The 15873-nt window shown below is 44.8% G+C and overlaps 1 protein-coding gene across 34 annotated transcripts in view; it reads left to right on the plus strand.

Moving 5' to 3' along the window:
* Positions 1–15873, plus strand: part of RBFOX1 (RNA binding fox-1 homolog 1) — a 2042337-nt gene that overhangs the window by 1963815 nt on the left and 62649 nt on the right. For 24 of the 34 annotated variants that reach the window (XM_077906539.1, XM_077906547.1, XM_077906536.1 and 21 more), the window contains one exon: positions 139–219. The exons of the other annotated variants lie outside the window; for them this stretch is intronic. In XM_077906539.1, the coding sequence (XP_077762665.1) occupies positions 139–219 (81 nt within the window). The remainder of the gene's footprint in view (positions 1–138; positions 220–15873) is intronic. 34 annotated transcript variants of the gene reach the window in all.

The following is a 15873-nucleotide window of genomic DNA, read 5'->3' on the forward strand; positions in this document are numbered from 1 at the left end:
CACTGGTGTCCCCGCCCTGTGCACGGGGATGTGGCTATGTTGTCATTTCTCTGCCTTTCTCGTTTGCGTCGCCTGATCTCTCAGGTGTCGTGTGCCTGTTCCCAAACCAGATACCATCTATCTCTCTCTCTTTCGTAGGCACCGTGCTGTTGTGCCAGGCAAACCAGGAGGGATCTTCCATGTACAGTGCCCCCAGTTCACTTGTATATACTTCCGCAAGTAAGCCCGCTGTTGTGGCTCTCTTTTTGTTTTGTGACATAAATCTGAGTCCACTCGCCTTCCCTGCCATGTAAGTTCTCCTTCCCTTCCCTCTCTGCTCCACCCTCCCCGCGCCCTCCACAAGGTGAAGTTGGTTCTCATAAGCATGTCTCTGTGTGTTCCCTGTCACCTTAGCATCCAACCCCTTCGCTCATTACGTCTGAATGCTCACTTCTCAGATGTCCCGATCATCCTATGTTGAGACCCGGCAGGATTGGGTCCAATGGATGGGACCTGAGGCATTGGTGTGTGGGGGTGGGGTGGGGCAGAGGGGTGGGGGGAGGGGGTGGAGGTTGGAGCTAGAGCTCACTGCCTGCCTTCTATCACGGCTTTGCAAATTAACGTGGAAACAACGGACGTAAAATATGCAGGCCATCCACGCGGCACCCTCACCCAGCAAAAGGTGCTTCATTGTTACGCTTGAGCACCTGTGTTCTCACTGCGGGAAATAACCACTTGTTTGCAAGGCTGTTCTGCCCTTTGCTATGTGATTCCATTCTCAGCAGAGAGGAAAATGAGGGTCTCCCCCCAGCCCCCAATTTAACTGTGTTGGGGGAGGATGACAATAAAAGGCACTTTAATAGATACAAATGTAGCCCTCAAGTGGTAGGGAGAGAAGATCAAAAATAAACATGGAAGATAGATTGTAGTGTTGACATGGAAAGACCAAGGATGTCTCTGCCTGGGATGGATGCTCCAAGGGGGGGCAAATGGCCCGCCCTCACCCCAGTTCCCAGGTCCCCAGACAAGGTTGAACAATTACAGTTCTTGTGGATTCCAACATGGTGCCCCCAGCTGGTTTGCCCCTCCTCGGGAAGACCCCCGTCCACAGCTGAGACCTTCTGTGAAATCCCCATAACTACTAAATTGGTCCTCATTGGGGTCAGTGCTCAAAAGTGGGTGTGGGGGTGGAGAAGGTGGGCTGCTAGAGACCAGCTAGGAAGGGGGGTGATGATTAGGAGGATGAGAGACAGAGGGAAATACTCCCCGAGTGCCAGGATCAAGCACCTCCATTCCTAAAGGCTCAGAAAAACCAAACTCTTTGCTGTGGGGCACAGGTTCGAAGCAGTCACCAGAAGAACCAAAGATGTGACTGTGACAATCCTGAGGGTTTCTGAAGATACCAGGTTATGGGGGCAGCCAGCCGTCCTTCCCAACCAGCATAGCATCTTCAGGAGCAGGTTGGGCATGCATTACATTCAGGGTATGCTCCTATGTCCCCAAAAAGCCAGAATCTAACCATCTGGCAAGAAGTGGTTCTTTCTAACCGTATAGAAATTGCCCACTTTGGGTGGGGTAAATGTGTACGTATGTATCCGATAGAATTAGGGCGCTAGTACTCAGTTTCACATGCTCACCATTGTGTCATCCTCACAATCTGCACCAGGTAGGTATTATAATGTTTGCTTTACAGCAGAGGAATGGGGGCCACTGATGCAGAGTGATAACCCAGGATCGCACGGCCGCCATGTGGTAGATTTGTTCTTTGAACCTGGGAAATTATTCAACTTCTGACTGTTTTTTGGGTTCCTTTGGACCCTGACTATCATCATCATCCCCTTGTCTCTGTCCCCTACTTTCTCTATAAACGTTATTTTCCAAAGGAGCGTTGGCGATCCAAAACGTAACCACAGTTGAGTTCCAGAGAGTTTCGTTTTATTCAGTAAAACAACATTGTCCTATAGAACTGTGTAAGATGAAATATTCCATATCTGCACTGTCCAGTACATGGACTCGTGGGACAGAGGCACTGACCTTTTTTATTCAATTTAATTTCGACTACCGTTACTCTTAATTACCCACCTGGGGCACATGGTTACCATATTGGAAAACCTGGCTCTCAATGATCATATGAAAAATAGGCATTTCTAGAAGTGAACAAAACAATTTAATTCCCCCCAAAAAAGGGCTGGTTTGAATGGGTATAGCCATTCTAAGGTGGCTTTGGGGGAAGTGTGTATCATCATATCAAACATGGAAATCTATCACGAATTCTTCATATTAAAATAGGGGAAGCATACAGTAGAGATAGGGGTTGGCAAACTATAGCCCAGGAGCCAAATCCAGCCCCAGCCTGTTTTTGTAAAGCTTGCGAGCTAAGATCCCTCGTAGAGTTCTCGAAGGATTGTAGAAACAAACCAACAAACAAAAGACAAACAACATGTGACAGAGATGGAGGTGGCCTGCGAAGCCTAACATATTGTCATTCTCGCTCTTTACAGGAAAAGTGTGTTGCTCTCAGATATAAAAGGCATTGTATTACTGCAAATACAGAACGACAATATCACTTCAGTGGTTATACTTTTCCCCCTAAATTTAAAAGTAAAAATTTATAATAATTATTGAGGCCATGTAATGTGTGTCCAACACCCTTCCCTTCTAAATTGCATAATCAATCATAGTATCTACACATTTTTCATCCTATTATTTTCACTTACTATCATGTCATGTGTGCTTTATGAAAGTATGTTAATGGCCTCATAATATTCTGTCGTTTCGCACTATTATATTTTAAGCTACACCCCCCCATTGTTGATAGGGATTCTTCAGAAATATTAAAGAAATGTCCCTATACATAGTAGTGTTGAAGAAACCAATGAATAAGTAGTTAATGGCCCTACCCCATAACAAAACAAAATAAAAAGCTAGTTTCTTACAGTGAGAATCTTCACTTGCCGATCCCTTCAGCAGCAGTATCCAGACAGACGAGCTCCATGAGTGTTTTGTATGGACAGCCAGCTCTGAGGCTTCTCCTTCCCCACCTGGGTCAGCAGAGGGACCGTAGATTACTTCCATCTTGAGGCCACAGTGCGTGCTGGGTGTAAAGATTATCCATTCCTCCCTGAGCCACATTGCTGAGCCTTTCTGCTTTTGTTCTCCAAGTGAGTGATACCTTTTGGGGCTCGACTATTTGCTGTCAGCTGGCTTCTTTGAAACATCACTTAGGTTTTCTCTTCCAGATGAAGGTGTATATTCCATTGGAAAGTCACACCTTATGTTCCAGAAACAATCCCACCAGCAGGTAGAGGGTCATTTTTGCACGTGCGCACTCTCTCACACACACGCGCACACACATACATCAGGGGCATGCACACGGCCACCGAGGTTCATCTCCTGTACGGGTCTGACATGCACGTGGCTGAAAGACACATCTCTTGTCCCTGAGGTGGTGTGGCCTCTTTTTTGCTAAGGACCCATCCTCCCCCAAAGCTGAGGGTCCCTTACTTCTCAGCAGTCTTGTGGGATGCACCTGCTTTTTAACTTGAAAATGCATATATTTCTCATGGTTATCTAACAGTCGTGTGCCTGAAGAAAGGTGTGCATAAATTACACTTTTGTAAATTGGATCTTGTGTGTTTACTGACTTCTATGATTACTTCTGAGTTTGTGGGTTTTTTGTTTTTTTTTTTCCCACGGATCTTTCACTGGCCTTGGATGTTTTAGACTTAAATTGCCCCTCTGCCTAACCAAATAGCTAATCATCTGTAAATAACACCCTTAAATGCGGTACGGGAGATGGTTTTTAAGGGAACCCTGCTGCATTTCTCTGTAATGAAAATAATTCCTACTTGAGGTTATCTGTTTTTTGAGATGCACTTTTACATAATGGGTTTTCCACCACTTGAGTGAATCATCCTGATAATATGACCCAGGACATGAAAGCATTAAGGGAAAGATTTCCACTCACAGCTCCATGTCATACAGCCTAATCCTATTCTCCGGTTTCTCCCCAGCTGACCCCAGGCTCCTCCCTCATCCCGACCTTATCCTGCTGTGAAACCCCAATGCAGCCTGTGTCACGGGACATCATGCATCCTCTCGTGTGTCCCGATGAACCACTGGCTTGCAGAGTGTAAAGTGGGCCTAATTTTTAGCAGAAGAACCAAGTTGAAGCAGAACTAGGCCAGATCACCTTGTACCAAATGGAAAAACATTTAGTATTAGTATTTTTGCCTTAAATACATTAACATTTCATCAACTAAATTAATTAATTACATTAGCTACTTTGTAAATTTTGAAATAATGTTAATTAATTTAATAGTATTGTTTGGCTTTGAATGGCCCACAGCTGACCCCTTGACAGAGGGGTTTTGTGAAAGCTGGGGCAGGGCTGGTGGGCTTGCTCACGGCCTTCCCCATCCCGGGGCGGGTGGTCTGGAGGCCCCTGAAAGGCCCCTGCTCTATTATCCACACATACAGTGCGTGCTTACTATCAAAAAATGACTCCAGGCAGAAATAGGGACTGAAGAAACATGTCACCTTTCTTCCAAATGAAAACATTACCTCTATTTTTTATTAGTTGAACTATCAAGAGGTAAATCCACAGTCCCATGAATGGCAAAGTCACTTTCTAATTTGGATTAGCAAAGCCAGCCCTCACTGATCCCTATTTCCACATGAAGTAGATGTTTCCCAAAGCAGGTCAATGTTATCCGCTTAATTCTATTTTCTTTATGATTTTATGAGTAGATTTTAAATTACAAATAAACAGGTGCTCCCTATAATTAGAGAAGCATGCAAATAAACATGCACACACCAACGTGTAGAATGATGTGGTAATAACATTCCCCACTTTATCCAAAAACGTACACCTTTAAAGTAGCCCATATTGACTGCCTAGTATGTATCTTTCCACATTTTCTCCATAATAATGCAAAGAAGGACATACACACATGAAATGGGGGGTGTTAGTAGTTGGATTTTATACAGAGGGGAGTGTTACACATGCGTGTTATGTGCGCATTCCACATATTAATCATGTTTTGTTTCACTTAATAGCAGATTTGGGTTCCCTCCCATCCAGCCCTCTGGGTATTTCCATGCTGCCCCATGGTGTGGATGATCCTTCAGCTGTTCTCTGTCCACACTCCTTCAAGTGCCTTCTTTTCCCAAAGCCGGCAGCAAATATCTTACATGTACCCCTGACATGCCAGTGCCTTAAATCCCACATCTAGTTTCCCAAACATGGGATTGGTGGTTCCATCCTGGCATCCTTGCCAGCACCTGTGTATTCTATTTTAAATTTGAAAATCAAATGGGTGACACATAGCCTCTCCATCTGCCCTCCCCTGCATCTGCCTTCCTTCTAGTGAGGCGCATCAGATTCACTACTTTCTTTTTTTTTTTTTTTAATTTTTTATTGGTGTTCAATTTACTAACATACAGATTCACTACTTTCATTGTCATGTGGACATTTCCTCTTGTGGATTTCCAGAATACATCTGCCCATTTCTCTTCGGGTTTTTCTGACTTTATTTTTAATTCACATTGAGAGAGAGAGAGAGAGAGAGAGAGAGAGAGATTGCAAACATATTTCCTGTTTGGGATCTTTGATCTTGCTTACATTCCAGTGTATATTTTTAAATCCACAGGTAAATATATCCATCTTGTTGTCTCTTGTTACCAGCTTTAGATACCACTTTAGGTCACAAAATCCCTGCCAGGAGCAGGTATTGCTTAGCATTGTATTAGTTTTCTAGGTCTGCCATAAAAAATATCATCAACTTAGACAACAGAAATTTATTTTCTCTCCATCTGGAGGCTGGAAGTCTGAGGTCAAGGTCCTAGCATGGCCAGTTTTCATGAGGGCTCTCTTCCTGGCTTATAGATGTCACCTTCCCACCATGTCCTTACAGGGTAGAGAGAGCAAATCATTGGGTGTCTGTTCTTTTAAGGACACTAATCACTTCATGAGGGCCCCACTTCATGAGGGCCCCATTTCATGACTTAGCTCAACCTAATTACCTCCCAGAGGTTTCATCCCTAAATATCATCACATTGGGAGTTAGGGTGTCAACATGTAATTTTGAGGGGCAGGATGGACACTCACTATTCAGTCCATAGCAAGTACCTTGACACAGAGGTACCAGTTTTATTTGTCAACAGGCAGAAAGACACTTTCCAGCAGAAATGTCAGGATGGTCCCATGTGCTTATCAATACTCACAAGTGTATTTTCACATGGTGTTTCACACCCGGAAGCCAGAGATGAACTTTAGATCCATATGAGATCAAGTCCTAACGTAAGAGGAAGAGGACTGCTAATTCCCCCCGAAATTTTCACTCCTGACCACGGGAAGGGAGGGGGGTGGGATTCTGCTATCACAGGCTCCGGATGCTAAATGTTATCAAAATGCAAAATCACTTCCTCATTTATTCACTTTTATGAAACTCAAGGGCAAGCAGTGGTGGCATGGTTTTAATTGATGTATTGATTGCAGATTTTATGGAAGTAATTGTGTGGAATTCATAAAACAATGATTTAAGTGGCAGAAACACACATAAATCAGGCCTGCAGTGTTCTACTTTTAGGTAATTGATAGAACTTCCATTGGTTTCTGTAATTAAAGTAACAGCCTAAATTAATTTATGGCTTCCTCTTCCTTCTGCCCAACACAGAAAAATGTCAGTAGACTGAGTTCAGCTGATAGAAAGTACATGAACAGGTCTCTGTGTCACCGACACACTGGTGTAGAGACCCGTGTCTTCTTCCTTCCTCTCCAAACACCTCTTCTAATACTTTCTGGAGGAATCGCTTAAAAGAAGGATAATAAGAGCCGGGATGAGGGTGAGGCAGGAGAGAGGAGAGGGACTCACCTCGGATGAAATCCAAAGAGGTGCAAAAAAAAAAACAAAAAAAACAAAAAAAAACAAACCTCAGTAGTCAAGATAAATAATATTCTAATGTGATATTTTTAAAAATCTGAAGTAATGGAAAAAATCAACATGAAATATCAAAATTTCCATTAAGACAGGATGAGTATTACTAATTTTTTGTTTCTACCTTAGGGTCCAATATACTCAGCATAGCAGTTCTATGCTTAAAGTTTGAGAGTCTTTTCATAATAATAATTTTAATTAAAAAAAATACAATATGATTTATCCTAATTACTGGGGGGCTTTGGGGGCCACCTCCCCCTTAAATTTTGCACCCAAGGGGAGTACCTAACTGGCCTGACCCTCGTCCAGTCCTGAATGAAGGGCTGAAATCAAGAAAAATAAATAAGAGTAACAATACTAATACAAACTCATAGTTATTGAGCTCTAACTATCTGTGAGGCTGTCCTCTAAGCCTTTCACATGAACTTTCTCCTTTAATCCTCCCAAGGAAACAACGAAATATGGTTATGCCCCTTGTTCCTTGAGAAAATTCAGGATTAGAAGGATGAAGAAATTTGTCCGAGGTGACCCAGCCAAATCAACTTGGAACCCAGCCTAACTCAATCCCGATCTCAGTGGTCACCAGTCTCCACGTTTATACGCCGGCGGGTGGAAGCGGCCACATGCTCTGCTCCTGGAAATGTCCAGGCAGGGAGTGGTCAAGCGCGGCTTCTGGGCAGCCGTCCAGCTTCTGTATCCAGGCCAGCGTTGCGCTTTCTCCATCCCATCCCTGGATTGCCGGAGAGGCCGTTCTTGTCTGATTTGTGTGGCCAGGGGTTGGAAGAATTAGTCTTTAGAAGGCCAGTTAGAAAGTATTTCCAGCCTTACAGGCCATCTGGCCCTGCTTGGCAACTACTCAACTCTGTCCATAGCTTGTAAGTGGCCACGGACAGTAGGGAAATGAACAGGTGTGACTGTGCTTCCCATCACACTTTGTCGACAAAAAGAGTCTTCAGGCCACACGTGGCCCTAGGGCCCGAGTTTACTGACCCCTTTTGTTAGGCTAACGTTCTTATTTGAAAGGGCCAGACTCTGGACAGCTGGCTACCTGGGGGAGGAGATAGAAAGGAACCTTCTTTTCTTTCTTTCTAAGATTGTATTTATTTACTCATGAGAAAGACACAGAGAGAGGCAGAGACATAAGCAGGCTCCCTGCGGGGAGCCCCATGCGGGACTGGATCCCAGGGCCCCAGGATCACCACCCGAGCCGAAGGCAGACAATCAACCACTGAGCCACCCAGGCGTCCTAGGAACTTTCATAGGCCTTTTGCACTTTGTGCGATTTTTATCACCTTTCAAAACCAATAACGGGAGGTAGGCACTCTTGGAACTCACCAAAGTAAGAGATGTACATGAGTTCAGTCTAAATCGGATGGACTGGCTTAGTTTTGCTTTCAGAACAAACAACAAACAAATGTAGAGTTGGAAGCATCGTGTTGGGGCTGTTGGCTTTCTCCAAGACCTGCCCCAGTTTTCCGGGGATACATGGTGAGACCCCATATGTACTCTGGATGCCTCGTCCTGTGTCTGGGCTTCTTCTGGCTCCTCCCACATCTCCTCATACTGCTGGTCTAAAAGGTGCTCCAAGGTGGAGCCTTCTAATCAGGCATCAGTGCCTTGTTCCTTCTATGTCTGTGACTCAGTATGGTGACAACATACCTGTGTTCTCCGTGTCATCATCTTTGAAGTAATTCCTTCTATTATGTATTCATCTTACCAGTTCTTTCATGGCAGAGGGGGAGCAGGGGGAGGATTCAAATGCATTACTTCATTTAAATCATGTTCGTCAAGCTGTTTCTATATGCCGGGTACACTTCCAATGCACTATAAATTCTTCTTGAGCAAGGGGTCCTTCTTAAAAAAAAAAAAATTATTTAAATTCAGTTTAATTAAGCAAGGTGTCCTTAAGCTAGCCTCTGTAGTGTTGCATTCTTGTGAGCAAGACGTAACAGACAGACACATAATTCTAATGTCTCAGAATTGCAAACGAATTACAGCGATATTTAGGAGCCATAGCCAACAGGAGGCTTACCCACTGTTAACACGGCATTTTTAATGCCCCTAGGTCAGTCAGCTAAATATTGCCATCCTTGCCATCCTCTCACACTCTAGATTTTCCTCATTTTCCCTCATTTTATTCTCATTTTTTTTAAGATTTTATTTATGTATTTATGAGAGACGCAGAGAGAGAGAGGAGAGAGGCAGAGACACAGGCAAAGGGAGAAGCAGGCTTCGTGTGGGGAGCCTGATGCAGGACTCCATCCCAGGACCTTGGATCATGCCCTGAGCCGAAGGCAGGCGCTAAACCACTGAGCCACCCAGGCGTCCCCCTCTTTTCCTCATTGAACCCGTGTACGGGGAGATCTTGAGACACCTAGTATATCATTCTCTTCCTGTCACCTCGGTCAGAGTACACACCCATTTTTATGCCCAGGGATTGTCCAGAGCTGGACACAGCTGTGCAGCTACCACCACCACTCCCCCGACCCCTGTGTCATTCTTTCTCCATTACTGAAGCACTGTCTCTCTGCCTGGCTCCCCCGGCCCCACTTTCCCATGGCTTGACACAGCACTCTGATTTCTGGACAGGTGGTTTTTAAGAGGTTTTTACTTACACCTACATTAATTTACCTATCTCACCTGGACACCGGCTCAGTTGCATTTTTCAATCCATGCCCCACCATCGCCTCAACTGGTTTAGCGCCTCCATCCACAGCTGTGTTGGCCAACTCATAATCATAGACCACTTTATTGTGACTGTTTTGACCTCCTTAAAAAAAAAATCAGGGGGAAAGAAGCCACTAGTTGAGCAGCTTCAGTTGTTTACAGGGAAGAATCTGCAAAGAAGCAGCCACATTTCAGGCAACTGCTGTCTAGTTCTCCTGGCGCTTTGGTTATTAATCTCAATGCAGAATGGTGGCTTTCGTCTTTTGCAGATGGGGGTCTCACTTCTGCAAAAGGCTGCCAATTGCAAAAACTACCATCCCGTGGTGTGCCCCCAAACATCTTATTTGTCTTGATACTTCTTTCACAGAAATACATATGACGGATAAGGAGTCACTGGAGGATGGTTTGCTTTGTGTCAGACAGATATTAAAACAATAAACTACGTTGCCCTGGGATTCCAGTGCACACACAGCCAGAGAACAAGGCCGAGATGAGATGTTTCTGAAAGGCAGCGAGGCAGTTGTTCTGGGGAAATTCCCTGGAAACCCCAAGTCCTAGGGATAGCATTGATAGAAAGTACTTTTTAATGCTCACGTTTTTGTAAGAAGACCAACAAGCTGCCTGGTGCATGCCTACCTTCCACTGGCCCCTGGCAAAGGTGAGCAAGAAACCCTCCAATGGGTTGAGGAGCTTAATTTGTTTGAACACTAATCTGTACTTCATTTACTTTCTCAAGTCAATAATGAGATTTAAAATGGCGGGGGGGGGAGCCCCCACCCATTGTGAGTTCAGACTGAACATGAAGTTTTCAGGGGCCAAAAATAAGATCCTGTTTGGTTCCAGGGATATAAAAGGGAGCAGCTTGATGCATTGGGGCAGGCATGTGCGTTCCTGGGGGGATCTGGTTTTGTGAACTGGGCCAAGTCCTTTAAGTCTGCTCGGCTGGAAACGAACAGCTTAGAAGAGGGAGGATAGAGCATCCAGTGACGTGTAGTCCAAGCTCTGGAATGGGGGTTCTTGGTGCTTCCTGCATAGAAATTTGTCCAACCACAGAAGTGGCCCCCTCCTCCCCTTGCCTTATTTCTTTTCAAAAGCAAATCACCCCGTGTGGGGCAAAGAATCACAAAAAGAAGCTGAGCTTGACCTCCCAAGGAAGGGAGAAGATCCTGGCATAGTTCATTCAAGCACGATAATTTAAACGCTTGCTTTGCTTCAAAAACACCACTTTCTTAAATCGTGTTTTCATTTATGTAAAAGTAGTGTCATGCCAAAAGCTATTTTATTGCTACTGGAGAATTTGGGAGGGGGGGTGTTAACAAAATGCAGTTTTTAGGACCAAATAACACACCACATGTTTTCAATCTGTCTCCTTGGGTTTTGTTTGCATGCAGTGTAGACTCTTGATGCCTAATTGCTTTTCATGTAAAAACAAACATACCAGAACCACTTCTGTGGGCACACCTGCCGAAGGATGTATATCATGCCCACCCGTAGTCATTGCTACTGGAGTCTAAGAAGCATTTCCCAAAGGTTCATTTTTGCTGGCAAACCCCAGTTCCCTGTATTTGGTTTTACAAAATTCTTCTTGGGCAACAGTGTATTTAGTGACAAGACCTGGATTCAGGCAGAGATAGGTCTACACTATCACTAGCAGCTTGACCTTGGCCAAGTCTAATTGCAATGAGCATACTCGTGAATACCTACCCACTTGTGAGCATCCTTGTGTGAAGAGCCATTCAGATTGCTTGAGGCACCATAGCTCCTCAGACAGATGGCTACACGTTCCCTTTCTCTCATAAGCTATCTTCTCCGGGACATTTTAAAAGTTCACTGAAGAAGCTGGTCTGGACGTTTTATATCACTCTATTGAGGGGACAACCTATTTCCAAATGGTTCTCCTTTAATCTGCTATAGATGAGAGTTTAGGGAAGGTTCCAGCGCAGATATCAGGCAGGTGATCCATAGGTCCAGATGACACCTGTCCTCAGGGTTGGCATGGGGCATGATTCAGAGGAGTGGGAGTTAGCATTCCAAATGTGGAAGCTGACTCTCAAAATCAGATGGCCCCAACACCGACCAGCTATACCCACAGCAGAGGCTGGAAGTGAAGTGAAGGAGGCATTTGCATCATGTACCCATCATCCTGTGAGCCACCGTCAGCCCCCTCTGAGGGCTTCACGTGCAGGAGCCACGGAGGCCTCAGATAACCATGGGAAATCCATCCCAGCATATGAAGCTAATTTATCTCACTCGCCTTGTTTCCTACCTGGAGGGGCAACTCACCGGGCTTCCAGTTTCAGCCAACCTGTTAGCCAGATCGCGAATGATTTCACAATTGAAATTTCGCTGGGTACGTGCACTCGATAACGTAATTAACTTATAGAAGTTATTCGCCTTCCCCCCACCCCCCATGGCTACCTGATAAAAACCAAATCGACACCGGCACAGGTTTTGTCAAATGGATCGATTATGGCAAATAGCTTCATCCAAATTAAAAGAGGTCTCAGCATCTCGAGGCCCTGTCTCCAGTGTCCCTTCAAATGACAGCACCTTTGCAAGTGCCTCCCGTGAGCCCGCTAAATTAAACCCTCCAAGACTGAGATTCAGTCTCGTTGTGCTGAGTGCAATGTTACGGAAGCCTTGCCCGGGGTGGGTATTGTCAATAATAGTAGACGGATCGCAGATGTGTCCTCCGCACAGTAAGTGCATCTCTGCGCATTTGACTGCCATGGCCCTCACCATGCGTGTCTCTTGGATTAATCAGACCATTTGTAGCCTGGGAGAAAAGAGACAACAGCCAGCTTCGGGAGGTAAGCGGGAATAATGTGGCAATTAGTTAAAAACCAAGGCTGCTGTCCTCATTCAAAGACCTAACGATGAAAGAATATTTGCGTGAGCATGGTCTCTGGGTTTTGTTGCTTCTTTTTGCATTTGTTTTTTAAGTTAGGAAACCTTTCTGCTTTGGGAACAGCAGACTCACTGCTCAGAGTAAATCGTCCCTGTGTGTTCATTGCATTTGGTTTTCTCTATTTTTTTTATTCCTGGGTGACTCATCCATTTCCTTTCCAAGGAAGAGACCGTTTCTAACCGAGTTATGAGTGAAGTGATGTTTGATAACAATATAAATTAATTGATTATATACAGAGAAAAGGGTAACATCCCAAATATTAGGAATGTTTTCTATGCAGATCTCTCAAATCCTGGAGAAAATTTCTCGTTGAAGTCACTTATAAGGAGCTCATTATTTTGATAGTAATTAGGTTTGTGTATAGAACACCATGCTTGTGTACCCCAGGTCCCCACTGCTGGGGGAGTCCACTTCCCCAGTATTTTTGGATTGTGTGCAGCTTCCCCTGGCTCCCATCCAGATGTGGAGATAAGCCCCAGTGGAGAAGGAAAACAGCTTGCTTTGGACTCTTATCGGGAACATAAATCAGTAGTGATCTCTGTGGCCTGCATCCAATTAGTAAAAAAGGAGCAAAGCCCTTCCAGGTGTCTTGAAATCTCAGAACATAAATATAGAACAGAAGAAATTGCACCTGCCCTCCCGCCTGCTTCTACCCCCTGCCCCCAAACAAGTTGCCTATTGAGGTCTCAGGGAGGCTTGTCAACAGATTCCCCTGCAAATTAAGAATTTAATTTGGGACTTCTTGATTGTGGTACGGATACAAGGAGAGGATGGAGCAGCTTGCATGGCTACAGGAGGCCCTAGGAGGGCGGTGAGAGCTGAGAGCCTCTAAGGCACATGGAGAGATTGGACCTAGGAGTTTTCGCCCGGAGCCGGCATGGGATGCCTTGGTCCCTGTTGAGCTGGGTGCTGGCTGGGTGCAGAGCGTTGGGTGAGTTTCTGGGCTGCTGTGCATCTTTCTGCCCCTCCTCCCCACAAAGTGAAGGTAACAGTAATACCTGGTTCGTATAGTTTCGTGAGGATTTATAGTTAACCTTTGGGTCTGGCGGTCACCAAGTGTCAGTAAGTAGTAGCTGATTTGTCACACAGTCGGATCTCCTCTCTCTGATAACAGAGAATGGGAGGTTGGTCTTTTGGCAGCTCTTCTCCAGTGAAGCTGGGTGTCTCATCACCCAGGTCCTCACTAAACCAGACCGTCCCCTGGTCTAAGCGCCGTTCATCGGCAGCGTGGTGGCAACTCTTACAGGTTCAAGGACTGCCCCCCCATTTTCTCTCTGTAGCCGGACGACTGTGACATTCTGACGTCATCTGACGTATTAAACATTTCAGGGGCACCAGGTGGCTCAGTGGTTGAGCATCTGTCTCCCTTTGGCTCAGGTCGTGATCCCTTTGGGGTCCTGGGATCGAGTCTCACATTGGGCTCCCCGGAGGGAGCCTGCTTCTCCCTCTGCCAGTGTCTCTGCCTCTTTCTCTGTGTGTCTCATGAATAAATAAGTAAAATCCTCGAGGTCAATAAATCCAGCTCGGGCAGTCCAGCCAGTACGGTGTCACCGTCTTTTTTTGTTTGTTTGTTTTTCCCCTTCAAATGATGTGCTTCTCCCTCCAAGTTCTTGCCGAGTCCTTCGCCACATCCCAATCAGACCTAGAACGGCCAAGAAACTTCTGGCTAATTTGGATTTGACTGAAACTTTTGTACCACGACGCTGTGTAGAGAGATTCAATTATGGTGCGCAATGTTTTGTGAGTAACTACCACCCATAAAAAGTTAATTAATCAGGGCTGTGTCAATTTCCTCGTGCCATGTCAATTTGCTGCCAGGTAATTAATCACTAATCACCCACCAAGCAGCAGGCTGGGGGGACAATCCACGAGCCATTTATTGTCTTCTCCCAAATAAATAGCACACGCAGCCAGGAAGAAACACATCTTGCCTTTCATAATATTTTTATCGACACTTTTGCAAGTTGTAATAGACTGCAGCAACAAGCAGCTGCAGTTCAATGGGATATGAATATTAAGGAAACAAATGAGCGGAGATTTATAGGACATTGCGTTTCTGTTATGTCAGTTTTGAGATTAAACCCAGCAAATGAACGGTGAAAAATTACTCTTCCATGTGGGGAATGGTGATTAGACTTGTACATTAATTAGAAATTTTTGTTTTCCTATTCAATGCATCTCAAATGAGGATGTCCTATATGGAACTGTTTGTCCAAAATGTAGATTTATTCACTCCTAAACAGCAGTATTTAATACCAACATGCATTTTGAAATGAAACGAGAGTCAGTCTCAAATGTGTGTTTCAGGGGTAGATATAGGAGAATACGAGAATCAGAGATTCCAACCAATTAAGTGGCTATTTTGGTCTTTTTGTAAATGACTGCATGGGTGGGTGGAACATCCCGTTTCTCGCCCGAAACCTTGAAATGGCTGAATTTTTTAACAAAATTGAAAGCCTTTCCGTTTTTGTTTTGACCTAGAACTAAATGTGCTCCATCGTATGACATTTCCCGTTTAATGTCATTTAGAGATAGTGACCTAGTTGTGTATAAATTCTGCTATAAACCAATCTGACGTACGTAGGAGATTCATTTTGAAAAACTAAGCGAACGTTTTTGTCATTTGGAAAAAAATAATACCCCCCCCTCTTTTTTTACACTATTCATTGTGATGTTTATCACACAATGCTCTGCCTCTGAAATTGAGCTGTAGCTGGCTGTGTATGCCATCTCGGTACGTTACCTATTATGCCCCTTCTTAATTTACGGTCCCGCACATGGAGCAGGAGTTCCCCCAAGGGGAACCCTGCAGAACCGTGAACCTGCTGCTGAAAGCACGTCTGCACCCCCAGAATTGTGTGAGGGACTATTTCCGACCATAAATTACCCACAGGACGATTCAACCCCAAATTAGCATGGGCATCCCAGTGTCTTCCACCAGCCAAAAGATGGGCAAAGGTGGCATCGTGGCACAAAGAGAGAAGAGGGGGACAAAGAGAAGCCCTCTCCTCCATTCTGATGGAACACCTTTTCCGGGGCATCTGGCAACCTCATGCAAATTCAAACCAGCGCACAAATGCAAAGAATAATTGCCCATTACTGCGGCTGTATATTTTTATGGCTTTGATGCAGAATCTGCCCCCCTGTTGGCTTTTGCATCTGCTACTCTTCCATCTTTCCCAAAGCTCTAAAACTTTAATATGCACTTTATAACCCTCAAGTATTTTCCACTGGTTTTGTGTTTCTTCTTTTGGGATTTCCGGGCTGGTGAGATGATCTCATTTGTGTTTATTTCGAAGGTAAGCACCATATTCATAAAAGAGACAGAGGGGGAGAACACACGTTTGTCACTGTAAATACACTGAGTGCAGAGCTCAGAGA

This window comes from Canis aureus, chromosome 8, assembly GCF_053574225.1.
Source record: "Canis aureus isolate CA01 chromosome 8, VMU_Caureus_v.1.0, whole genome shotgun sequence".
Classification (NCBI taxonomy): domain Eukaryota; kingdom Metazoa; phylum Chordata; class Mammalia; order Carnivora; family Canidae; genus Canis; species Canis aureus.